Source organism: Folsomia candida, unplaced genomic scaffold (genome assembly GCF_002217175.1).
Source record: "Folsomia candida strain VU population unplaced genomic scaffold, ASM221717v1 Fcan01_Sc008, whole genome shotgun sequence".
In the NCBI taxonomy this organism is placed as follows: Eukaryota; Metazoa; Arthropoda; class Collembola; order Entomobryomorpha; family Isotomidae; genus Folsomia; species Folsomia candida.
In genome coordinates, this window is record NW_019091200.1 from 6,052,921 (window position 1) to 6,080,510 (window position 27,590).

Sequence of the window (27,590 nt, forward strand, 5' to 3'; positions counted from 1 at the left end):
TATAAATATGTATGCAAAACTATTTTAGAATACGGTGTGTGTTTATTGTATGCTTATTATACACACATACATATAGGTACTAGTAAACTCCGTTAGGAATGAAAATGCGAGTATTTTACACTTTTGGATTACTTTAATTACTTTTACAATTTTTAATTATATCTTTCATCATTTTCCACCAAACTGACTTTGCAGGAGTTGTAGTCACAAAAATACTTATCTTTGATCTCACATTTGTTACATAGTTTTATGTAACTAGATTTGATATAGGCAATACAAATTGTCCCTTGAGAGTGCTTCCTCATTAATAGAAATGGATAGATAAAGAAACGGAAAGAGCAAATTGTAATTCTCTAAAAAAAAAGATAGAAAATAATGAGCGTTTGGGATCCCAATCAAACGAGGATAATTAGAGAAAATGAGAAAGGTTCTTATTTCCTTTGCATCACGTGGGAGGAAAAACTTCCCTGTGTAATTATTTTATTTATCATCAATCAAGACATTTAGGGTGACAAATACAAAATTGCCGTCGGATGGTTGTGACCAATTTTTACTTCTCCTTTTTTTCATTCCGTTATTCCATGTTATAGTAGAATTCAACAAATCGGTTAGCATTTTTTACGGAAAATATTTTTCATTAAACCATCAGTTAAAGTATTCTAACTTAAACGAACAAGGAAGCCCATCTAGCAAAGTAATAATCTTAATTGTAAATATTTAGATAGTAATTTGAAAGGTTAACACTACGTGGTACTCAAGTTAAGGTACAAGTAGATATCTAATATGTACTCCAGAAATTATTAGTATTTATCAAGGATTAATTCTTAGCCATTTCAACAATCCAAGAAAGTTCGTGTTTTGAATTTGTGTTCTGAAGACGCATCTAAAAATCACCGATCCCGGAATCCAAGATAACATCAGCGTTACATGATTTTTCTTTAATCGATCCTGTAATTAAACAGCTCACAATCAAACCAACAAGGAGAAACTGAATTTCGTTTATGATTTCTTCTTCGTTTCCTCCCCTCATAACCCAGCAGTTAGCGTGGACGATGATACCACTCAAATCCACTCTCATCCTACATACTTTGTAAAACCTTCAAACCCGTAGATATTCGGGTATTAGTTGGGTTTACTTTCTCTGAAGTATAATGGGGAAGATGTAGTAATAAGTAATTGAGGCGGCATAATATGGCGCTATGTGGTGCAATGAAGATGAGAAGCTTTTATGACTCTCTTTCTCCAGCATTATAAGATAAGCTCTTATCTCGTTCATTTCTTGGTGAAAGTACCTCTCATCTTTATCCACTCGTCAGGATATGGATATTCTTAAGAATGTAATGGTTGGGAAATGAGATTAGTTACTTCAAATAACAATGATTGACTCATTTCCGAATTCGTTTTGATTATGGGCATAATGAGAACTACAACTTTCTTTGCTTTAAATAAACAATTAAGAATGCTGAAGTATTTTATAAAATCGGGACATAATGTGAAGTATCTGGTACTGGTACAGAATTTGAAAATATCGAATGCAGTTCTGGGAAAAATTTCAAGCTTTTTGATCTGATTATCAATATCTTTACTGATTTCAGCTAAAAGCAACTCTTTCTTAGGATTAATGTTACGTGATAATGCTTAAATTTTATCACGTAAAATACGAACTCGGGGGACATGAGCCATGAGCCACGTAAAAAGAAAATTCTCCTAATTGCTCCAGATGAGGAAGGAAAAGGAAAGATAGGAATTGTCATTCTCCTTAATTTAAAATAATTATCTGGGTGTGATTGGAATTCCAATTTCCAGTGCGTTCCTATATGTACTTTTTCTCTAGCAGAACTGTCACTCCTCGTCCACCTCAACTCTTTCCACTTTTATCCTGTTGATGACTGTTCTTTTAATTGACAAAATTACTGCACTCTGAGACAATCTGCAATGAAAGGAAGTCTGCCGTCTAACTACAGAATTTGAAGGATAGATCCGAACATAGTGAAAATATGTACTTTCTGTCGTAACTGAAGTTCTTAAAGGAAATAAAAAGTTTTGATTCAAAACTGTGCAAAGAAATGTATATACAAAAAAATGTATATGCATGATCCATATTAATGCTATCAAAAAGTTGTATGTATTTGATGCCGGTACTACCGTTTAGGAAAAGTTTAAAATAAAATAATGGAATTTAGGTGTTTTGTAAGGGTTTGGAAGGTTAGCGTCGTAGATTAAAAAATTATATTTGTTACATAAGCTGAGGAAATTAGACATTAATTAAACATGTGTACGCCCATGATGATTATACATAGCGTTTTTATTTCGTTTATCGGTTTCCGTTTATATTTTTATATTTTTCGAGAAAATGCTTCGTGGTATTATCGGTAAATTATCTATCTGTTATTTAAGTATTGCGTAATTTGTGTAATCACATGAATATTAGATGAGGTGTAGGTGTCAGCAGAAATAATGCGTTCTCCTGTAAAACAGCTTGTATAGAACTTCCATGTATTTTTGGCATGTTTCCACTCGAATCTCTTTTGGCAATTCATAATAATGTACATACATATGTCAACAGTATTGCACCAATCTTTAGGAAAAATGAGCAATATTAATCTTGTCAGCATCTTCATCATACTTACTCAGATAACATTCGATTTCCCCGAATGAGCTGGGGCTCCAATCATGATTTTATTATTAGCAATCTCCAGAAGCAATAATGACAAGTCATCTGCCCAATTCGACATAAAGACGTACGCGTCCAATCTTATTTCTATGTACCTTAAGTCGACCAGCTTAAACAGTACACTAATCCATGCTGCGAGCCATCGTCTTCGGAATAGACAAGATTTTGAGATAGCCAACAAATGTATAAATAAATGACGTCCTTGTCTCAAGTTAATTAAGATAAGCAATAAAGGTAACACTGGGGCAAGTTGATTGTATCTTATATTTCGTCTGATACACCACCCAATGTAATCTTGTTCGCCTGCGTTCCAATTTATGTTATTATCAAGAAAGATGAATAGTTGGTTGGATAATAAGATCACAACAAGAAATTGAATTCTGTCATTGTTTGCCATCCCGAAAAAGCTGGGAAATTTTGATGTAGTGGCAAACTCCACAAAAATTGCAGGAGTCAATTATGTAGGTGGGCAGTATAACGTTTCCTTTGTGGTTAAATTTAATGGAAATATTTAAGCGTCGTCCTTTGAACTCAACAAAATACCACTTCAAATCGGCACGCGTTGAAGTGTGTGCTGGAATGAAGCCACTTTTGTCGTCTTGTTTCCTATCGTGCTCGTTGAGCTGAATAAGAAAGAAGGATTTTTTCATTCATTTTGTAAGAATGATGCGGGATGAATGTTGATTTCGCTGGAAATTGAATTTTAGTTGCTTCCTTTCGAGTTACATAATATTTGGTGAAGGTATGTTCCCCTCATTTTTTGGTAATTTGAAACACAACCGGTGTTGAGATTACCACGTTTTTGTGGAAATTATTCCATTATTACGTGACGTACAGATAGTTTGTACCGTTTCTCATACAGTAGTGCCTACGTACTCTGCCAAAGCTTTTATGTATGAACCCTTCCTAAGTTGAGAGTAGCATGATGGGGAATTTTGAGCACTGGATGAATTTGATTTATTTCATATAAGCATCACAAATTATAACACTGAGATTTCTAAACATTTAATAACCCAAGTTCCATGTTTTAATCCTACCCGACATCCTACAAGGGTTTTACCAACGAAAATATCCATTTTCTTCCCTTTTAGAGGTGTTAATGCACCACTTTTAAAACTTCCAGTCCGGTGAACTTGCCACCGACAGAGAAAAAGACCTCGTTTCACTGGGGGCGGTTTCTGTCTCACAAAAGATCCCCTTTCACACTTTCCTTCTTTATTCCAGCGTCATTCATTATTTCATTTCATTTCAGTCTGAAAGATTTCATCCCAAGTCCAACTCGAGGTGTCACAAGGAGAGAGACTCGATCGTGAGAAAATGAAAGTTTTTGGACACGGCCACACTTTAATTAATTAGTAAATTCAACAGAGTGAGAGAAAATTATTTCGAGAATACTTTCTCTTGATTGCTTTTGATTCCCTTAATTTTCAGAGGAAATAAATAAATTCCCAAAGATGTGAGTTGTCTGGAAGAAATTCTACTCTAATTATGTGTCCATATTGGACAGCATGTCGAGAGAGTTAAGAGTTGGCTGCCGGAATTCCATTAAGCAATGTGTAACTCATTCTCAAGCAAGAATCGGAAATTGTGTGTTGCACAATTCGTATGAGTGGAATATATCTACAATGATTCTATGAATTAGACTCATCCTCAGAGAAGCGGAAGGAAGGAGGAGAAAACATATGCGATTTGACGTGACGTAATTTGACGTGATACGTCACACCATTCTTCTACTTTCCCTCATCTCCAATGAAACTATCCTTCAAATAAAATCTACCTCGACTTTCGCCTCTTTCCAGGGAAAGAAAAGGACAGGAAGCAGCTTTCATGTTTCGAGCAAGAAAGAGTTTTACCCCCGATGGTAAATAATTTCTCCGCGTAAACAGGTCTGTCTGAATAAATATAAATTCTTAGGAAGGTAATAATTAGCTAAATGTTGTATTTAATTATGGATAATATTTGGATTCGAGTAGAATTTTTGCTATTTTTTAAAGTTTGACTCTAGTTTCGTGGCAAATGATCATTTTCTCAAAAGGAAATATTTTAACCTGCCTTTATGAAAGTGAGCAAAACTCGAAATTATACCCGTGTAAACTATTCCAAGGGTCATGGTCAGAAGGTTTGCTCCAATTTTTACAACATGTGTATAAATTGCTTTGTATCCTTTGTTGACCTACAGTGCTTCGGAAACTTTGCTTTTATTTCATGAAATTCTAATATACAAATAATTTGTTAACAAACTTTAACAAAACAAACAAATACTTTATCGCATGTTCGTTAACAAAGTTCAACCCCCTTTGCCAAAATTTCCACGTTCCAACTTTCTCCAACTCCATTTGCATTACTATAAAGCTAACTTGCTGAAAGTTTACTCCAATGCAGAAAGCAAGTTTGTGAAAAGTACGACTAAATCTTGGCGTCAGTTTGAGGAAGTTAACTTCTTCAAGAGAAAAAACTTTAGCCAAACGGGTTCGACTTGACCACCGAGTGGGTTGAAAACTTACTTACTATTTGGGTTGAAAAACGGACAAAAATGACAATGTATTCACTAATTGTAAGTATGACATAATACATAAAATAAATATTCTTATCATGAATAAGTTTTATTTCAGATTCAAAGAGTTCATATTTAAGATATTTAATACATTGATTCGGATTTGCGCATGCCAATTACATAATACTGATACTGATTCCTTTTGTAAATAAAGTTTCAAATAAATTTGACTGGAATCTCATTCTCCACAATGAACGTGACGATTTCTTGTGCAGTCTTCCCATGAAGCTAAAATTCGACAATAAACACATATGAGCGTTAAGCAAATGATACACAAAGTTTGAAGCTTAACAAAAAATTATGAAACGCCACCTTGACATTTTGTATTTCCACGCTTTCCATTCCAGTCATTTCTTTAAGAACTTCTTTCACCATGATCAAGTCATCGCCATCCAAGTCGTCCTCCATTGCAGTGTCACTTTCGTAGTTGCCCCACTTAATTTCCAAAGTTTGGAGGGCTGAAAAATTTTAGGTCGCCTTTACTCATCAGCCTTAATTAATATTAATTTTAAAATGCTACTTCATTAATCATTCTATATTACTTTTAAACAATGCCAAATTGGAGGAGAAACATTCCCAAAGGTCCCCCAGTGTCGGTGGAAAGCGTAAATAGTGTAACTGAAGATGTTTCAATTGGAGAGGAGCACAGGCGCTGATAATATTTAGCAAAGACATCGGAGCAAGTTCCAATTGTCGTGTAATCTTTAACTTCTCCAGCGCTGGGAAGTGTTTTACGCTTATTACGCGAAGAAGTTCCGACTGATGAAGATTCGCAATGGTCAGCTGTTTAAGGTTCCGGAAAGGCACGAAAGGACCATTCAACGCCATTGTTTGAAGTATACCATCCACACTTTGACTCTTGAAATGCTCTTTGCTCAGCCACAGCGTCGCCAAGTTGGGCATCACGTCCGATCCGATGTCTTCAAGCGCGTATCCAAAACTCAAAACCTCAGTAAAGTCATTCTCCAATCTGGTCAGTTTTGGCATCGGGGGCATTTTGAAGTTGGCGGCTGCTAGTTCTTTGGCACGGTTGAGTTTTGAAGTCTTAACTTCAACTGGTGGCTCCCCCAAAGATGTGTACATCCCTTCTACAAAGACACTTTCCACTGTTCCCGAAACTTGGGTCAACATTCTGGTGAGTTGTTGGAAATCCGAGGCAGACACTTTACGCACAAATTGTTTCAGGCTGGCGTAGATTTTTAGACTTTTGAGATGTTCAACAGTGCTCAAATCCGGGTAAAAACTGGGCACGGTCTCGAACTTGGTCAACCTTGTGGCTGAGTTGATGACCAACTGGGCGAGGGTTTGAAATTTGATAGGAACGGCTCCATACTCGGCCTTAACGGCGAATTCGACAAGATGTGTGAACGGAGGGAGTGCTGGCAAGATGGCGTTTTCAAGTGGAGCGTCTTCAGCTTGGACTTCACTGATTGTGTCGAATATCATCGTCTTCAAATTAGGGCAGAAAGTGGACAGCATCTGATGCAACAATGGGGTAAGTGACGCTTCCATCCGTACTTCCAGGTGTTGCACGTTACCACCAAATTTGTCAAAGAAGGAAACCATTGTGGAGGTGAAGACCATTTCGTTTTTCCATTGGGTGAACTCGTCTTGGTTCAGAATGACTGATTTGGCCAATCTCGGGTTCATATTTATGCACATGACGAGAAAAGGTGTGGCGTTGCATAAATTGTCGTATTCCCAGGTTGGTTCGACACGGAGACGCAAATTCAGAGTTTGCATTGAGGTGAAGATTTCGTCCCATAGTCGACACACGAGTCGTGTCGAGACAGGAAGTTGGTCGTCATGAAGTAGGCACTTGAAAATCTCATGGACTATCTGCAAATTTGTGGGATCGGTGTGTCATTAATTAATGTCAATGTGTGCAAAAAATGGTAAAAAGAGATCATGTATTACTAAATGATTGGAGAGTGCCTTCACGACTGGGCAGAAGGGTTCATCAGCGTTTTCCATCTTCGTATTCGTAGGTTTAGTAGTAATTGTACTACTAGCAGTAATGTTAAAGCAACTTTCTTCAGTATTTGAATAGCTAATTATTATGCTTGGCTAATTGAAATGCACGTATGAGTATTGATTCAATGATGGCGAAGAAGTGAAGTGAAATGAAATGCGAAATGAATAGTGGAATTAAATCTTGTCTGCAAAATTCGTCAAATTTATCACTATGGCATTTTGAAAGGTCTCCAGACGTCTATCCGAATCAAGTAGTGGCTTAAATTCCATACCGACAGCGTTTCTGGTGATCGCTGTGTTTGACTTTCAACAAATGGAGAGGCATACATAATCTGAAATCTCGATATTTTTGTCGTAATTTAATTGCATGGTTTTTATCATCCAATATGCAACATTATTACTGCGTACTCCTGTCTCTCATAACTTTTACCCGTAGTCGGATGAGCTACCATAATATTTTTATTATCAACAATCTCATTCTTCAAGCAATTATCAGAAGTCATCCGTCTAATTTTGCCATAAAAATGTCATCCCCAACATAAATTTTTCGTAATCTTGAGATACCAAATTGGTAATTGGATTGTTTTGCTGGAGATGAAAAATCAGAGAGGCTCGTAATGTCTACAAATATATGTAATCTTCATCATAAATATTTGTATCAAGATAAAATTAGTTCTTGTTTTAGTAAATTTTTGCCTCTGGTCATATTCTGTAATTTAACCCAGCTATTATTCTCAAATTCTGTAAACTAAAAGGAAAAATGTATACTTAGCGGCGCATGTATTAATAAAATTGCAGTATCGGGTATGTAAGTAATTCAAGGTTCATTTCAATTAGTATTTCTAGATTTATGTAAATGGATCGTTGAAAAGACGTACAAAATTATTAAAAACAAGAGGAAATTAGGCAATTTGTAAAGTGGGGAATTTAAAACATAATTATTCATTAGGAAATGATTATGAAATTTCATGTCTACAAAAAGTCGTTTTCACTTTTGATGTGGTCACGTGCAAATTGAATTTCACCCGTCCTCCAATGTTGATCTTACTTAGGATTAGCGGCACGAGGTTTTGCCGACTGAAAATTCCGTCCCCTCCAAACGGAGTTTGTACTCCAAACGACCACGGCTTATCATCGCAGTTTATTTCCCGTTTAAATTGAGAGATCTGAATTGTATAAACAAATGGGGCGTGAAAGCGATGGGTCGTTACGGACATCGGATCTGCCTTGTCGGAAGAGATGCCATTGAGTGGATCTCGTAAAAGAAATTACAAAGTTGTTGCTTGCTCTTATGGTGCATAATAAAAGTGAGGATAAAAATCTCTTCAGCTTTTATCCTCGAACCAAACACTATATATGAAGATAGCGATAGGAACGCATTTGAACTTGTTTTTTTTATAAGAACACTCTAAAACAGTGATTCGACACCTGTTGGCGTTTAAATTGGAAATTCCTAAAGAACCTTTTCTTTTCTCATTTTCTTGGTTTCTAGAAATAACTTTCACCACGTCCATGCTTATCTCTGCATTGATATCCATTTCTTTAGGTTGAGAGGGTAAACTCTGCCTTGTTGAAGATAAGAAATGACATGACCACCTTATCATCATCAAAATTGTTCGCTCCCCACAATCACCCACCCCATTCATCGTCTTCTTTTGTTCTTTCTGAATTTTTCTCCTTTCCCTGCTTGTTATGAACAAAGGGAAATTGCTGATTTGTGACGAGGGTGCGATTGCCTCCCTTCTTTTCTATCTTGGGCCAATTTATGGGCTGGCTAAACTAAACCTGTTGTTCGATGCTTGGGTGAAGAAAGTGATAAATTATTGATGGCGAAGGCGGTCTTTGTACATAAAACTGTTTCGTTTTTTTGTGGTAGTTTGGAATTTTAAAATTCAGCATCATTATCACAACAGGTATGTAACAAGGTACACAAAGTCCTCAATAGGTTCGAGTAACATGCAATGTATGTATCCGGAATTAAAGTTTAGTTGGAAATTACTTTTGTCGTAATAGCCAGGCCAAACTAAAAGTGGATTTCCCACAACAAAATTTGCCCTAGTAAATGCAGATGATTTTGAATTTCTGTGAACAGTAGTTTACTCCACTTACTCTGGTTTGGGGAGGGATTACACCGGAAATCTTGCCTGTTGGGAATTAGCAGTGGTGAAAGCGGCTCAGGCTCAAGATTTGTCTCCCTGTGGTAAAGCAAAGTAAAGTGTGATTAATTGCCGATGAGAATTGAGTGATGAGATTTAGAACCGAGACGCTAACTTGGTCTTTGCCCCAACCAGACATCTGGATTTAACCCGAAATAGTAGAGCAGTAAATTTTAGAGCGTGTAGAATTGTAGGGTTTCAAAGTCAGAAAAAGTATTGCATAAAACAAATCAAAAAAGTATTGCATAAAACAAATCAATTTAATCAAGTAGATTAGATGAGGATATTGATTTGGGAAGTTTCGAAATTTTGAATTTTTTTGCAATAAATTTAATGCAAATCAACATTTACATGAGCAGATAAGGCAAATTTTCATTTCGAAATTTAAAAATTCTGTATCTTTCATGCAACTGAAACATAAAACGCTATTCTAAATAAAATATTGGTCACGTTATTAGTTAAACATATTTGATTAAACTTGATTACTATATCATTATTGCTACATACCTTGAGACATTTTTTACAAAATGGTCATCAAGACGCATAATTAGTTAATTCAATAAAATTAGAAAATAAGCTTTCACAAGAGAAAATGTTAGCACTTTGCGAAATTAAAGCCCGGATGGAATACAATACTCTTTCAAAATCGAATTACAGAACGAACAAGCGGCATATTTACGGCTGACTTCCTCTCATTGCTAATTAATAAATGAATTAGATGGAAACAGAGTATTCGTAAGACCATTTCTTGTAAGCTTTCCCTGCTGGCAACGAAAATGTATTTCGTGTGAGTGTACATAAAGACCAATTTTCTCCATGATTTACCAATAGCTAAGGAAATTGCCTTCCTTCCAAGTAAATTCCATTCCAGCCAAATATTTGGAGGAATTTGTATCCAAGTTGATTCGGATGAATGGTTTCCTACTTCGGTTCTAAGGTTTTGCAAAGGACGTAAAGACGGCTCCTATTCAACTCTATGGGATTATGATAACAATTTGTGTTTAGTGGATTTTGGAGACAATTGTTCAGTTCACCTTGTCAATCCCCTTTATGTACCCTCGGTTTTATTGTTACCGCATCACCACTCCAACCTTCACCCACACAGAATTCCCTGGATTTTGTTGTAGGGTTGACTCTTCGATTATTCTTGAGCTTCATTCAATCCGTATTTATTTCTTTGATATTTGAAAAAAATACTTTTTCAATTTCTTACTCAATTTGCTAAGTGAGCTCCGAAATTGGTACTGTGATCTGACAATTTTTATTTAGTTGTCATTACAGGAATCTTGTCCCAGGCAATCTGGTGAGGCAGAAGGAATGCACAAATTATTGATACTAAAATTCATAATGCTTTTATTCTTAGTGAGGCAAATACCTAACAACGAAAAAAATTTACTAAGTATGCATTTACCCCACCCAAAAAAAGTGACATAAATCGATTTCTCGGCCATTTCTCAACCGATTTTAATGAAATTTTGCACAGATCATTGTTACGGAATTTAGAATCGATCTGCAATTCGACTTAGCGAATTTTTGATTTTTAACCAAGTTATGGGCGTAAACGAGCAAAAATTTGCACTCGGAGTCACCTTTCCATTTGTTGTTCCATTTTGGAGCATCACATAGTCCTAAATTATTGGAAAAAGTTACACCAATTCCTTCTGAACATTTTAAGACCAAGTTGATCTAAATCGGTTAGGAAATCAAGAAGCTATTGAATTTTGAAACCCAAAAATTTAGTAAAATTATCCTGGTTACAAAAATTTAATGACGATGGTGCAGCGTAATAATGTTATTGACAACCCAATTACAAGTTTTAAATAAACAAGGTCCCAAAAAGTGGGAAATCTTAGTGAAGGAATGCAATTACAGCTAATAAATAAATTTAGATTGCAGAATTTTTGCATCACCGCTCTCGGTACCATTCTTTACTGGACCCACCATAAATTTTTTTTTGAATACATAAATTCTTACATTTATTGAGCTACTTGAGATTTCAAAAAAGATGGTTTTACTAGTGAACGAGAAGTTTGCTATATTAACCGATACCAAATATAATGGCTAAATAATTGTGAACTGTGCAAATCTATGATTTTGGATATCTAATTAATTCCTATTCTGGTGAAATCGCCAAACCTATAAAGGGGGAAAAATTATTCTAAATGATTAATTAATGCTTCCAGTAAAGAATGGTACCGAGAGCGATGATGCAAAAATTCTGCAATCTAAATTTATTTATTAGCTGTAATTGCATTCCCTCACTAAGATTTCCCACTTTTTGGGACCTTGTTTATAGATATTGTCATAAACTTACTGAAAAGAAAGTTAAATTTTTCAAACTGTTTTCATTTCTTCACACCAAAAAACGCAATATTAAGAATTCTATGCGTTTTTTACATAGGCAAAAATCTGTTCAAATATTCCACAATTTGTCTGATTGTGGAGAACACAATGTGCTCGGTGGTTGTTTGGATAGTCATTTGAATACATAGGAAAGCAAACATGGTTGTGGATTCTACTTCGGGGACAGTTTTGCCCCTCAGTTGCGGTGGATGTGGAATGGAGGCTGTCGAATTTTATGGATGATGGAAACCGACGACTGGAAAATTTATTCGACATTCATCCCACTATTCGCACCCTCGATGCAAAGAGGGGATTATCAGGGTGCATATGTGATTAGATTTACATCTCGGGTGTATTTTTGGAACCGGAATGTTGGGTGAAAAAAAATCGACTTTTATACTTGGAAATATTTTATTCCTACATTTGCTAATGGAATGGGAGAAAGTAACACACAAACTTTTTAAGATTTTCAACCTATATTTCATTACAAGATGGTTCGTATGTGTAGAAAAAGATCTTTACTAGAAATCATTACTCTTCTTATGTCATTACTTCTGTTCGGGTTCAATAAGATCGTCACGGATGTGTGACCACAGTAAATCAGTCGTTGTTGAAAATGTCCGGTTTTATTCAGTGTAGATTTTATCTAAATCGTGATAAACAAGGGAAAACGAAAACGAACGCAAGGGACCCAATAGGAGGACGAGGGTTCACTAGAACAGCGAGATTGCGTTACTCTCTCCTCGCATTCAGAATTTATTACCTGGAAAGAGGAGAAAGTTGGTTGTTGGATGGATGTAAATCATTGCGGCAACAATGCAGGGGCTAGAGTGACTTTTATTAGTGGCCAATATTATATACATAGTCGTGGAATATGAAAAAATGATAGTGGTAAAGAATTGAGATCTCACTCATCGTGTTGCACGATTGTAAATGTGAAAATGCGAATTATTTTATTTACTGTGTCTGAAACTGACTCTAATAAGCCAAACTTCCACCAATGAATAACTACGTCGCATGTTCATTCCATGTTCTTCGCGCAATTAGTTCGACAGTGAAATTAAACTTTTCTACAAAATCGGCGAGTGAATAATTGATCTACCTAGTCTTACCATAAGAAGTGATAGTAGCGCATAGTATTTGAACCGGTCGACATAAAATTAAAATGTAAGTTGCAGTTTGTACCTACATTCAGTGACTATCATTGTTGTTAACCTCCTTTACCTAACTTCACTAGGTCAAAAGCTAGAGGAGCTTTGCCTCGCGCGCGCGACAATAATTTTTCACTTTTTACGCGAGACAAAAAATTCACAATGTTAAATATAGGGTAGAAATTCAAGGGCAACTACGATCTGGTTGCCCAACCTATTAAAGTAACCCTAGGGACAGTGACTATTTATGACAGAAAAGTTCCGGTGGTCCAAGGTCAAGGAGGACTACAGTGACGTCCGAAGCTTTGAACGCCAGAATAGCACAAAATCTCTGTCTGACGCCGAAGACTTGGGCCATACATGACCTTTCAGCTTTAGAAATCAGATGAACACTGAAAAATGATCCTAAGATGGAGGTCTTCTAGAGTAGAAAGCGTCACGCGCTACAGATTTCCCAGACCCAAGCTAAGGTCAATAAATGGACGTCCCTCTCCCAGCGGTACGATAAAAAAATAAACAAAATAACTCGTTTACCGATGGGAATTTCTTTAAGACGGAACCATATTTCCACACAAAAAGAAGCAGAATCTATATTAAATATTCTTAGGGTTAGTTAATTACGAAATGGAGGTCGAATGTTATCTTATCGGGCTGCATTCATGGTTTTGGCGGGAATCGGCGGAATTGGGCAAAAACCGCCTAATTTCCTCGATTATGGAGAGGAGATAGTTTAAAAAAATATTTGATTAACGTCATAGTGAAGATGGAACTCCCCCTCGACCAGTCCATATTGTGTGGAAAGCCACCGACCTTTGTGCAGGGCCCCACAGAAAAAAATGCAGCGAAATTCGTGAAAAACTGGCTGAAGATATCTATTTCTGACTTCATTTCCAATTTGAGTTTGACCTTGGTATTTTTGAACCGAAATTGATTTCATCGCCAAATCATGATTAAAGTTGAGGAAAACGTCTGTTCTGAGCTCCATATAAGTGTCAAGGTCACAAAAAAACTTAGGAATGATGCACTTTGTCAATTGATTTCGTGCGTATTTTTGATGGAGCTTTCTCTTTCGTGACCAATTTGTCATGGTCACAGGAGGAATAGATTTTCATGTCTAATACATGTTTTCTACGTGAAATTTAACTGGCTTTCTAATGGAATAGAAAGAAATTTGGAATTCCTTAAAGCCAAGCAGACATGGTCGTGCACGCTACTATCACTTTTTAAGATAAGACTAGGTAAAGTGAGGTTTGGGCTGAGGGTCGAATCATAAGAAGTTGGGTCAAAGTTGAAACTAAAATTTATTAAAGATCACATAATTTTTTGCTCATATTTCTTTTTACTCATGATTGATGAAGAAACTATTAATTGCCTTTCAGAATAAAAGTTAAGCATAACAGATCATAAGTATTTAAATATTTCTATTTGTATATCGAAATTGAATTTCTTAATTTAATTAGGAACGAATTACGAAAATATTAATAATATTGCTTGACACACACATGTGGATAATATCTGCAATCCTCAGATGGAGCATGTTGACAAATGAGATGAGGATTATCGCTGTCGATTCACATCTCATCTCCTAATGACCACCTCATTTTCTTTTTCTTTCACCATATGCCGCACTGTGTGGTTAATCTCGTTTAACTATTTACTATCAGGAAATGGATACATATGCGTCCATTTGTCATAATGGTGGAGCAGATGCACACATTTATTTCATTTCATCTAGTCATTTCGACTAGATTTCCATTGTTCTTATTATGAAAGCTTAAGATAAGTGTTGCTGGAAAAGGAAGCCCAGCAGGTGCTTAATTAAATTAACCGTTTCGGCATTTTTGGGCTTTTTGTACGTAATTGTCCTAATATTTTACAAATGTGTGGTGTGTTAAAACTACTCTAGGGATGATCCATTGGTTCTTGAAAGTAGAATCTTTTACACAAAAATGATGCCGGATTTCACCCGTTTTTTATCTCCCTCTCCGGTCTTCATTTCGAGAGTGAAGGACAGATATAGGCTAAATTCTCAAGAGAAAGGAACTTTTTTTCTATTCTTTTCTTTGAAAGGGATTGAGATGAAAGGAAGTGAAAAAAGCTGCTGTTCAGTTCACAAGACCTTTATTCTTGAATGTGACTTGTTTGAATAATTGAACACGGATAAAAACCAAGTAATTGTGAATTAAACCGCGTTTCTTTTTCTCGGATATTATAGCAGCCTTGTTTTTTTATTTTCTTTGTGAGACTACAAAGTTTAAGTGGTTTGATTGTTTTCGTGGCTGTTTTAATTTAAAGAGTGGAAGGAATTCAACGAAAGAATTCGATTTTATTAAGTTATTTCAATTAGATTTAAATTGTATACAAAGCAAATTCATTAATGGTCAGTTTTGCCATATATTTAAGCCAATAATGCATGAACAACTTTGTGAACTACTTGAAAATTTTAGTTTTTAAATTATCTAGTACTTTGCTTCGTCGTTTTCGTTTTTTTTAAATTTCAGAAATCCAAATTATACCGAACTTTGTTTTCACCAGTTCAAAAGATACAAAGAATATTTACCACCATAGTGTTCAGTAATACAATGCTAATTGACTTAAGAGAATGGGTCGTAAGCGATTGAGTGTTTTTCCATGTTACTTCCGCCCGAAAAAAGACACGGAGCAGACTGCATCCCGCATTAATTGTGGGAGCTCATTGGATTTTATTCTTAAAATAAAAGAGTGAGATGGAAGAGCTTCATTAGAACCGACTCCAAGAACTACTTAACTTTTAAAACGAGAAGATACAAAAATGCAGGGTTCGGAAAAACCCAGGGTTTTAATCAAAAAGTAACGACCCAGGGGTTTTAATGGGTTTTAATGGGTTTTAATGGGTTTTTTGGGTTTTAATGGGTTTTATGGGTTTTATTGGGTTTTATTAGGTTTTACATAAGTAATACATTGAACAACAATTTTCACTACTATTGCAATCCAATTTCAATTAATATGCAAATCCTACTTGTCCATGTTAGAATTTGTATCCGTTTCGAAATAGTCCTGTTTAACTGATCATAGTTTAATACTTTATGAGAATATATATTACCTCTTTCTCGAATACTTCCTCTCATCATAATGAAATCCAAGTTTAAAAGTTTTTAAAATTTAATATTTCAATGCGATCTTAACGTGTATTATCAATTCTGGAAAAAATCGAGTACTTATGAACAATGAAAGTACGTATGTATTATGATCGAGAATATAATAAGTGCTTTTTACAGACACACTTCTTTTGCTCATAATAAGGTACTTCGCTGTCCATAAGTACTCGATTTTTCCAGAGGTGATAATTAAGATCGCCTTGAAACATTTTAAAAAACTTTATAAATTAAAAAAATACTACAGTATTTTGTTTAATTTATTCGCTGAGATGAGAGGAAGTATTCGGGAAAAAAGTATTAATTATGACAGCAAAATGTAAATTAAATGTAATTAAATTATGTATGCTCACTTAAACATACCTCGTTCCGAAATTATTATTTTTAAATATTTTTGTCACTTGAAACTTGTAATGGCACTCGCTGATTTATTCCTGGTTTTTAAAACTTACAGTGGTTTTTAAAACTTACAGTATTAATCAAATAAACTGCTTAGCTGCCATGAAACAACTTCGTCTAACGTACGACAGCTGTTTTCAGCTTTTAGAATATAGTTTTAAGCTGAAACACAGTTAAAACCCATTAAAACCCGAATAAAACCCATTAAAACCCAAATAAAACCCATTTAACATGGTAAAACCCAATGGGTTTTATTCGTTAACAACCCATTAAAACCCATTAAAACCCAAAAAACCCAACCCAATAAAACCCTGGGTCGGAATACCCTGCAAAAATGTAAGGCTTCTCGTTCGAGGTAAAATCGAGTCGATGGCGAGCAATGTTAATAAGCAGGAAGAGAAAGTTTACTGAAAAATCGTGGCCGATTATTTATTTACGTGCGTTCACTGGGAGAGGATCCAGTGAGCTGGATCCATCTCGGTTCAGCGGACCATTGAAATCGGAATTAATTAAAAAGAGACTTTTCAAAGAATAAATGAGACTCTGGTTGACAGAGAACTAGCGCCGCTGTCACGAGAAATACAGCTTCTGCGGGTAGGAGAAAGTAAAGCTGGGAGAAAAGATGCATTAATTTCCTTTACTTCCAGAGACCTCGTAGTCACCACGACCATCGTCTCTTTCAACCTCTTTTTCAATTTGAATAATCTTTTAGGAGAAACAAAACATAAACATTGTATTGTATGAATTACTTAATATTCAATGTAAAAATTATTGTGCCATTAAATTGGTGTTGATGGAAAACAGATACAGATACATACAAATGTATATAAATTGGGAAAAGTGAGACGTTTGAGAATATTGGTCGAGTAGTGTAGTAGAGTCGAATTGTTGTCAAATTTATCGTAATGTCCCTTGCCAGTTGCCACACAAAGCCATGGATCTCGAGGTTGTGTAGAATCAAGAAAAATGCATTCACATTAGTAGCATATGTGGTAGCCACGAAAGGGAAAATAAGCGGTAGACCGTCTTAATGAGCATCCGTAACTGGTGTGTACAACGAAAAAATCCAGAGCTTTTGAACTATTTGTGATTTTGAGGGGTGTGTTGATTGGATATTTTGCTATATAAAAATGAATGGTCATGTAACTGAAAGATTTTTACGGAAGCATTCGAATAAATACTTGGGGACTTTGAGAATTCTGCACTGTCAAATTTTAGTTGCTAAATATTCCTAACATGAATATAAAGCACTGTCCACTTAATCCAAAGCCATTAAAAATACCTATGCACCTTTATGCTACCAAATTACATTTATTGTTGCAGTAAATTTTGAAGCTGTATCGTATAAAGTTTAATTATATAACTGCTTACTAAATACTTAGATTGTATAATGGACAATCTATATGTATATGTATTACTTAGGCGTCAAGAAATAAAATTAGTAAAATCTTTAATACTGAATTTTGTAACATCAGATAACTTTGCTTCATTGTGAGTTAGGTAATAAGTTAATCCTCATAATTTTCCAATCTTTGACGGATTTTCTTCATTTTAATTTGAAATTATGTTTTATTTTAATTTATTAATATATACATTTATATAAATATATACATATATATTTATATTTTTTATTTTGAAATTACTGACCAAACACAAACATCATTGTTTACTGTACTGAAAGAGAAAATGCAAATAGATGAACATATATAAATTGAGTCTATGATTACGTCTTAATTTAACCAAAATTTATTAACAACGTATCGGCTGAATTGTGATTGCATGTGAAATATAAAAATTCCACAAAGTGATGTATTGAATGAGAGGAACAAAATATTTTAAAATGCGTTATTTTATAACTGACTGTTATTTTATGAACAGTCAGTGTATTTCAAATGTGGAAGAGAAACGTGATCCAACGTTTATGCGTGGGTAAGTTATCCGAAGGTTCAAAAGATTAAATTGGGAAGTGGGGTCGTCGTGCAAGGGAAAATAGACAAATAAATCTAAGGCTGCGAGGTTTTGTGGACTAGGAAATAATGGTATTCAGAAAGAAATAAATTCAAGAGGAATTCAATAGCTCTCATGCTACGCAGGGTGAGCTAATAAAGCTGTGAACGGTTTACTTTATACGACTTTATCCACTCAACAGTTGGAAAATAAATCTTCAAGGGTGAAGAAGTCTGAAAGTTAAATCCTGAAATCTCAGAATTGAACATTGTTCTGTGAAATGGAATGCTCTTTATCCAATTTTTGGATTGTTGAACTTGACCGTGGTATTAAATTATTTATTTGTCCCATAACCAACAAAATTTGTTTTAAAATTTAGAAAGAATTACGTTAGAAGTACCAATAACAAAGATTAAAAACATTAAAGAATTCTTCGTTCGTGCATAATTTTGCAGAAGAAGTAAGCAAAATGAAATAAATCAAGTTTCCATGTTCCACGAGCCGAATTTCCTTACTTGTGTACCCATACTTCACACCCTCAATTCGCATCGTGTGCACTGCACATTAAGTAAATGCTTTCTCCTTGAATAAATAACTAAATTGTCGACATCCTCACACTTCATGGTCATCAAGGCTGATGGTTCATGCATTGTAAATACAATCTCGATCCTTGGTCAAGCAATAATTTCTCCATTTGTCGACTGGAAGCGTGCCAGCCAAGAGAAAGGAACAAGAGAAAGTAAATGGAGTGGATAATTTTGACGCGTGAATTCGATGGTCAGCTCGGCGCAATTATTTGTAGAAGAACACCATCAACGAACACACGAGTTGACTGATTGGGCTAATGACGTGTAATTTGTTGTGTCCACGCCTATAGCAGAGTGAATGCATGCGTCAATGTATGAATATCTGGACATGCCGTGACATAACATGGTCCCATTATTTAGTTAGAAGAACACTGCTTAATGACCACGAATAAATGTGCGAGTTTAGTGAATGCAGTCCAATTAGCAGATTCGATTAAGTCGATGGAGGGTGAATAAGTAAGCTAACTTTACTTATCGTTAGATTCATATGAACTGAAAACAGACTGAATCAATTGCTGACAGAGATTTTGTCGTCCGAGAATTCTCCTTTAAATTAAAAAAAATTCTTGTTTGTTATCTGCTAAATGTAAAATTAAAGTTTTATTACCCACAAATAAATATGTATTATTATTTTCAATTGTTGGAGGATTTTTTCGCTCATTCTTCTTTATCAAGAAAAGAAAAGTTGAGTGAATGATGTCTGTTTTTATTCTGCCCTTAAATAATCTGTGTGCAGCCAAAGAAGATTAAGAAAATAAATGATTTCCACCCAATTTCAACCTTTAATGGCTGCAGTTGTGGTGAAAGCTAAAACTTAATATGCTCCGAAATGGGTAGTTTGCATTCCAATTGGCTTCATCACAATTTTTATGTTGCACTCTTCACAAGAGATGAGCAGAATAAGGGAAAAGAAAGCAGAAATAATAATCTCAAGAAATCCAGACCAACCAAGGCAAAAAAAATCTAACCAAGAAAGGAACCCAGATTTCTTTTCATTTTTTAATGAATCATGATTTCTACTTTTATTCGTCTGTTCATTGTGATTAACTCGAATTCTAGACTTATATACAAACTTCACCCATGTGAGAGTACTAAAAAAAGTACTTTAGTGTCCAATTTTTGTTTTTGCGATATTATTCGTGTTTACTCATATAACGTGAAATTCGTCAATTTCCAACAATTTTACTATGCTTTGCGACAACGTGCGTTAAACTCACATTTCTTTCTGTCACCGAGAATCTCAGGCTGAATATACAAAATCGACAATTGTCCTGTATCTAGATTTTTTCACTTTTAATTTCTCAGAGTTTAAATTCTGAATTGAACAAGGAATTATGTATGCAATTAAAAATTCAAATGTGCAGTCTCCCTCTTCCTAACCCGATTGGAAAAAGTTCATTAAAAGTAAGGGTGAAAGTTAGTCAATGTTAGGACTTTCTTTTGATGAGAGGATGCATTTTTGTACCCTCGTGTGATTTACCAAGCCGAGATGAATCTACTCCAAGCATACTGCGACATATACTTCCTACATAATTTGCTCTATTATATAATTCAAGGCAGGAAATGAGATGGACGGATGTGGTACAAAATAAAATGGACGAAAACACGGGATGATTTTGTTGGAGGAAGTTTGTCCAACTAACAGCACTCTCTGGACCAATTTGCCTGATTAGCACTTGGTGTTTGAGGGTCCAAATTAAATTCAGATTTGTTCCAAAGCAATGTCCATCTTGGGAGTTGTTAAGCTTCACGATACCCACGATACCTTCAGATTTGGTGTGCTGTTTTTAACCCTGAAATGTATATCTCAGGTGGACCATGCAAGTAAAATAGTACATAACTATGCAAACAAGTATTTACAACGTTTACTACCAATAAAAGATATATATAAGAAGACGTCATACAAGATTCCATCCTTTGATCTCTCATTGATTACTTTTTCGAATTCGTAATGACTTTTTTATGTTCACAATTTCATGCCAAGCTGAGTTTGCACAAAATGCGTAGCAGTGTAGCAAAAAAATCTTTGATCTCTACCTTTTCATCTCATTAACTTTGTTAATTACAAATTTTCTCCGGATTGCTTCCTCATTTCTTCTAATGGGGGAAAAGAGCAACGTCTTTTTGTAGCTTTAAAAAATAATTTTGGATTTCCAATTAAACCCAGATAATTAAGCCAAATGAGATATAAAAAATCGAAATATTTACTTACAAAGGAACATACCGAGGTGTCCAACGAGTTAAGGGCCGACACCAATACCAAAATGACCACAACACATGACTTATTAAACAAACTGAAGGAATTTCCGTGTAAAATTCACTTTTCGTCACGTTGTGACGATATTTGTGACCAGCGCATGACCATCGGGTTGCCAGAGAGGGAGAGGTCGGCCGCTGAACGATCAGGTCTTGCACAGAGAAGCGTCATCGTCTTCAAGTCGTCTTCAGAGATTTCGAATTCTTTCAAATTTTGAAAGCATCTTGAAATTTTGAAAAATTTCTAGAATTTCTTCAAAATTTCAAAAATTTCTCAAAATTTCAAAAATTTCTCAAAATTTCAAAAATTTCTCAAAATTTCAAAAATTTCTTAAAATTGTTAAATTTTAAATTTTTTCACACTTTTTTCAAAATTTCAAAATGTTTTCAAAATTTGAAAGAATTTGAAATCTCTGAAGACGCGTGAAGACGACGACGCTTCTCTGTGTTCGACCTGATTCAGCGGCCGACTTATCCCGCTGGCAACCCGATGGTCATGCGCTCGTCACAAATATCGTCACAACGTGACGAAAAGTGAATTTTACACGGAAATTCCTTCAGTTTGTTTAATAAGTCATGTATTGTGGCCATTTTGGTATAGGTGTCGACCCTTAACTCGTTGGACACCTCGGTATGTTCCCTTGTTAGATGGCGTAATAAACTTTTTAACATTTTTAACTTGAAACTTAGTTTACATCACGGCTCGCATATTGGCATTACTTCAAGTTTAGTTAAGTAATTCTTAAAATTTGTGTATTTAGGTACGTAACTTATGCCGTCCAAGTGTTTCATACTAAATTATTTATAAAATTTATAAAAAATATGCATTATTTCTAATACATACTAAATTAAATACTGATACCACAAATAGGAGGATACTCCAATATCAATCCCACCGTCGCATTCATTCCACAATCATCCCCCACTTTCGCCATGACTTCCACCACCAACAATTGCTTTCCCTCATCGGGTGAAACGTCCCTCGTATAAATTACCATCCTCGGATCAATTCCCTCGAAATCGGTAAACTGTACATCCGTGGATCTCAAAAAATACAAAATTTCCCCCTCTCCCCCCACAATACTCGAACTAATGGGTGGATTTGGTTCAAAGTATGTGTTCTGCCTTGGCCAAGAGGTAAATTTATGGTAGTAATAACTTCTCGAAAACTGTAACTTTCCACTCGGACAGGGAATAGCTTGGACTTGAAGCGTAACTATGATGGAACTCGTTGAGGGCATGTTGATTCCGTCGGAAACAGTAATTTCGACATCGAGACTCGTGCCAGGAACTAATTCGTAATCATCTTTGATAAAAATTCGCAAATTTGTCAAATACTCGAGGGGAACGGGGTCACCCTCCCTGTAAAGGGGGCTCATTACGAAACTGAATACGTCCCCCCTGCTCGGGGAAAGTATGATTGGCCTCGCATTTACAAAATCGTGATCCTTGTCGGAAATTTGGACTAGTTCTTCCTCATTGTTTGTCAGGGGGAGAGTTTTGTCCCAATTTGGATAAATCGTGAAATTTAGTCTGGTCTCGGGTCGTACGACAAATTCTGGAGCTCTGGTATTCTTATCGACCCACGTGGCAAGAATTGTGGTCTGCTTCACGTCCCCGTCGCAGATGTAGAAAAAACGAGCGTCTGTCTGGTTCGATCGGGGTGGGAGGAGGTCAACGTAGTCGGGAAATTTGTCTCCGGGAGCGAAAATCAGGGTGAAACTGCCATCCGTGGGATTTCTGTTTATCACGGGTTTGAAGACGGAGGTGTGGTCGTAACCGTCCGGTCCAATGAGGAAGGCCGTGTCGTTGGAAATAGTGCCGAATTGTGGATCGGAAGACCTTTAAAATTTCGAAAGTTTAAACGTCTATGATTAGAACTCTGTTAATTAAAAGAATTTACCAAAGTATGAGGTTGACATCCCAGTCATCGTGAATAGACAAGTTTATTGTTTCAGGAATTTGGCATCCTGTGTTTATAGAAAAGTTTGATTAAATTTTGGTAAGCGTCAGCTATTTAAAAATATTGAGATCTTAATACCCAAAGATTCCGAGGTAATTACGGAACAAGTGATCCAAAGGTAGAAAAGGAAACAGTAATTATTTCGCATTTTGAAAAATCGTACAAGTTAATTCGTCACAGGATGATAATGAATTTCTCTTTCTTTGTGTTTTGCGTACTAATAAAATTCACCTTCATTTCTCGCCAATTTATTTGAGAATCGATATCTAATCAGTGCTTGGATCAATACCATTGCACTTTTATTTGTCATTCAATTCTACGCAATGTTTACTCATCATTTGGAAAATGCATGCCGAAGCACTGACCGTCGAACTTGTCAGACATGTGAATAAACTCTGACAAGCAGTGTCGTCGTAGAAAATGTTAAGTATGTAAATAAGTACGTTGCAAAAATTATGATAAGTGTCTGCTTGTCACAGTACATTGACTCATCAAAATAACAGGTGCGTGCACATTATAAACAAGAGATATCATTCAAATTGAATTACTTGGTACATAACTTTTGTAGTTCTTATTGACTTGGAATATTTTATTCTGATGAACAAATTTGTGTGATTTTATGTATGTACAAGTTCCACATACATGAAAAACATTTGTCATTTCCTAATTTTTATGGTAAAATTGACACTGACCTATGTGAGAAATAATGATGATGCAATTGAGAATTATCTTATTTTAATGCAATTTGTTCCGCAAAATAATTCATTCTTTATTGTCTTATTAATTGATTATAGTAACGCAGGCATTACTGTGGTGGTAACATTATTTTCAGCGTTAGGATATTCATAACTTCCAAACTTGAAGAGAAATTGTCCCCAAGAAATATTCATGAGAAAGAGGACAGTCAAGCAGACAAAGTTCAGTGGAAGCCCGGGTTTTACCATGTCCAGAATTCGCATCCGACCGGCACCTGAAATTAAATGTAAAATTTTCATGAAGATATAATTTACCTAATAAGTCCTAAATATATTTTCACTGAATAATCCAACTAATTAGTATGCAATCTGGGCGGGAGGGGTCTGCCGAGGTTTTTTTAAGGCCAAATTAATGACTTAAGATAAGTAATCGTATCCAGAATAATAATAACTATGCTGCTCATAAACTTACTGAAGACGAGGGCATTAGGTGGGTTAGACGTCGGTAGGATGAACGCGTATTGACACGCGATGGCACCAGAGAATGAGATGTAGAGTGGGTGGAGGTCAATACGTTTCGATAAAGCGAGCAGAATCGGGGTGAGTAGAGAGACCGTGGCAGCATTGGACATGACCTGAAATCAAAGAGCAAAATCTTTGGAAATATTTCGAATGCGTGCATTTATAGAGTCCAAATATTATAGAAAAAATATTGCAAGTTTAGCAAAAAAAAATGAATGCAACTTTGTAAAAATTTAGGCAAGCTGAAAAATGCTAAACGGTACATGGTTTAACTATTTTTTCGCAATCCCTTTAATCTACCCACCTCTGTAAAAACTGATAGCACGAGAAGTACGACGTATAAGAGAAGCGGTGTCGGCAGTGATTCCAGGCCGTTGAGCTGTTCCCCCAACCAGACGGAAAGTTTGGATGCTTCTGCACCATCCGATATTGCAAAACCACCTCCCACGAGAAGGACTACGCTCCAGGGAAAGTGCAATTGCAGATAGTCCCAACTCATTAAAGTTTCAGATGACCCTGACGAGGACGAATCGCTCGTTCCTATAAATAAACAAATTTTCAATAAAATAAGTAATGACGTCTTAAAAACTTTTGTTATGATGATTATGAAAATCGTATTTTTCATTAATTCCTTGTCTAGCACGCACCTTTACGAAAACCATTAAGATCTCTCGGGATAATAAACATGAACACGAGGACGAGTATTGCGACGCTAGAATCCCCCACCGCCAGTGGCATCCAACTCTGCCATCCCGAAAAAACTTGCGGATCTCGAGTGAACCAAAGTAAAACGGCGAAGAAAAAGAGGACGGAGACTGATTTTTCGTGGAAATTCATACTTCCCAAAGCGGTCAACTTGTTTCGGAGGGTTTGTCCGATTTTCTCAGCCGATTGGACAGTATTCGGTGCTGGGAGGTTAAAAAAACAAGAAGTCCAAGTGTCGCGCATGGCGGTAAATTTTAAATAATAATAGATACTTTTACCTTCTCGCTGAGCACTGATACTCCCACTGCTCGAAATTGAGCTGAGTTCGGCCTGTGACGAGTGTCGACGTTCATATTGCACGTTTGTGGGGTGACACGTCGGGGTCGATCCCTTCCGAGCACCTTGGCGCAGATACAGGAAGCCCAAGTAACTCCATACAATCGCCAAGTTAATTAGGGCAATCGGCATATTGAAAGCTATCCAGGTGGCAAAATTTATCTCTGTGTATTTGCCATTTTGGCCAATATTTTCTCTGCAAAAAAAGAAGCACCCACTCAGCGTCACATTTCACATCGAGATTTTACATTTTTAGCAAATTATTCTGCACGAGTAGTAAGATTGAGTAGAAACATTGTGTCTTTTCAAGCCTAATTTAGTCATAATTAATTGTTGACACTTTAAAAATTAAATTTCTTACAATGCGACCAAATCTTTAAAAATGATATTCGGAATGGATCCAATCATGACAGCAGTTCCTCCAATATTCGCCGCATAACCGACGGCCAACATGTAAAGGACGCGGAGATGTTCTCGATCTCCGGGATGATCGACGGATTCGACCAAGCCGGTCACGATGGGAATCATCATCGCCGTCACGGCCGTATTTCCCACGATCCAACACGACAAAGTGAAAGTGGTCACCATAATTCCTACGCGAAAATTAATAATTTGAGATGCGTTTAGATACGAGTATCAAAAACGAAGTCTATAATATCATAAAAGAATTTAAATTTATAAATCCTTTTTGAACAATACAAAATGGAACAACGCATCTATTAAGCTTTTATGATTTCAAAATCTTCAAACTAATTAATTCGGCTTTGAAATCAAACAAAAGTAAATTAGGTGCTAATGTAAGTTCATCCAAACTTGAACCGCCTTATCACAAGGCGGTTATCACGCACGAATTAACTAACCTAAGAGGAGACGCCACGGAGACACGCCGATGATCACCATCATGTTCAGAGCGATTCTTTTATGCAGCCCAGAGTGCTGGATGCCCAAAGCGAGCGAAATCCCACCGATAAACATCATCCCCGTTTCTCGCATGTAGTTCGAAACTACTTGAGCTACAAGAGAATAGGTTTCAAAAAATAAATTTCAAAAAACGTACAATTCCAAAATTCCCAATAGGTATTTTTTTACCTGTCGTTTGTATCCCAAAAATTGGGAAAAACACAACTGGGAGCAGTGCCGTTACTGAAAGTGGAATCGCTTCCACCATCCAACTTGCCCCCATGAGAAGGATAACGTATAAACATTTATATTTCTGAAAAGTCGCAAACCTTGTTGGGTTTCAGTTTCGGCAAAAATTAAATATTAATAAATTACTCCTTACTTTTGTGTCGTCCGGTAAAAATATGAGTGGTGATAGAATGAGTGGCATCACCACGCAGAATATGAGCCTCCATTGTTTCCGGAAGGAAAATGCAACCATTTATTTAATTTTTTGTCAATTGTTCTACGAAAATACTGTTTAATTAAATCCAGCAGATGTGCTGAGATGAGAGCAAGTGTTAAAGAGCTAAGAACTAACTAAATCTATATCCATGATCATCTGCTATGAGCTCTTTAAGTGGATGTAATTCGGCACACACCTGCTTTTTGTTCATGCATCCATGTGGATGGAGCAAGAAGATAAGAACGAGGGACAGGACAGTGATCACCCAACCGTCTCGGTTTTTTATCGTGGCCCAGTCCGCACGTAGACGATGAGATGAGACAATGATCAGATTTAAATGAAACTTGTTATGCATATAATAATAATACTGAAATAAAAATGAACTGAGGGGATCATGGAAAATTACCATAATTGAACCCCGCCCCCAACAAGTACATAATGCCTGCCTGGCATAAATATCTAATTGCAGAGTGCGAAAGAATGACATGATACAGTAGATATTTTGTTTTTATGTAATGTGCATGAATTGTTGTAATGATTGATTGTAATTTTTAACATGATGCGATATATTGTCCTTGTATAGGTCAGTACATGCAGAATACGGGCAGTATAATGAAACATTTTTTAAGTAATTTCGCAATCCCACAATGACAAGGGCAGAGGATGAACAATAAAGATGGAATTATTTATATATTGTATTAAGGTCCTATAACTTGAATAATCCAGTATTCCAGTTTCATCAAAGGAATGTGACTGACACTTGAATAAAAACAAATTGAATTAAATTTTCACAGAAATAATAAGCAGGGCAAGGCAAAGTTCACGACTGAACCTATTGTTGACGTTGGA

General features: G+C 35.9%; 3 protein-coding genes across 3 annotated transcripts; all 3 read right to left on the minus strand.

The window, feature by feature from the left end:
* Window positions 1–5,256: 5,256 nt before the first annotated feature.
* Window positions 5,257–7,235, minus strand: LOC118436454. Its single transcript, XM_035854587.1, has 4 exons — window positions 7,146–7,235; window positions 5,771–7,067; window positions 5,541–5,686; window positions 5,257–5,456 (listed from the first exon to the last, which is right to left on the minus strand). The coding sequence occupies exons 1-4, from the start codon at window positions 7,200–7,202 to the stop codon at window positions 5,385–5,387; spliced, it is 1,572 nt and encodes a 523-aa protein (XP_035710480.1). The 5' UTR covers window positions 7,203–7,235; the 3' UTR covers window positions 5,257–5,384.
* A 14,660-nt stretch (window positions 7,236–21,895) lies between these two features.
* Window positions 21,896–23,351, minus strand: LOC110853309. The gene is made up of 3 exons (XM_022101561.2): window positions 23,217–23,351; window positions 23,079–23,145; window positions 21,896–23,017 (listed from the first exon to the last, which is right to left on the minus strand). Exons 1-3 carry the CDS (start codon window positions 23,284–23,286, stop codon window positions 22,024–22,026), a joined length of 1,131 nt encoding a protein of 376 aa, XP_021957253.1. The 5' UTR covers window positions 23,287–23,351; the 3' UTR covers window positions 21,896–22,023.
* A 517-nt stretch (window positions 23,352–23,868) lies between these two features.
* On the minus strand, window positions 23,869–26,979 carry LOC110853488 (solute carrier family 13 member 3). The gene is made up of 9 exons (XM_022101755.2): window positions 26,679–26,979; window positions 26,486–26,609; window positions 26,257–26,409; window positions 25,758–25,989; window positions 25,339–25,592; window positions 25,003–25,263; window positions 24,660–24,895; window positions 24,306–24,468; window positions 23,869–24,108 (listed from the first exon to the last, which is right to left on the minus strand). The coding sequence occupies exons 1-9, from the start codon at window positions 26,775–26,777 to the stop codon at window positions 23,927–23,929; spliced, it is 1,704 nt and encodes a 567-aa protein (XP_021957447.1). The 5' UTR covers window positions 26,778–26,979; the 3' UTR covers window positions 23,869–23,926.
* Between the last annotated feature and the right edge of the window lie 611 nt (window positions 26,980–27,590).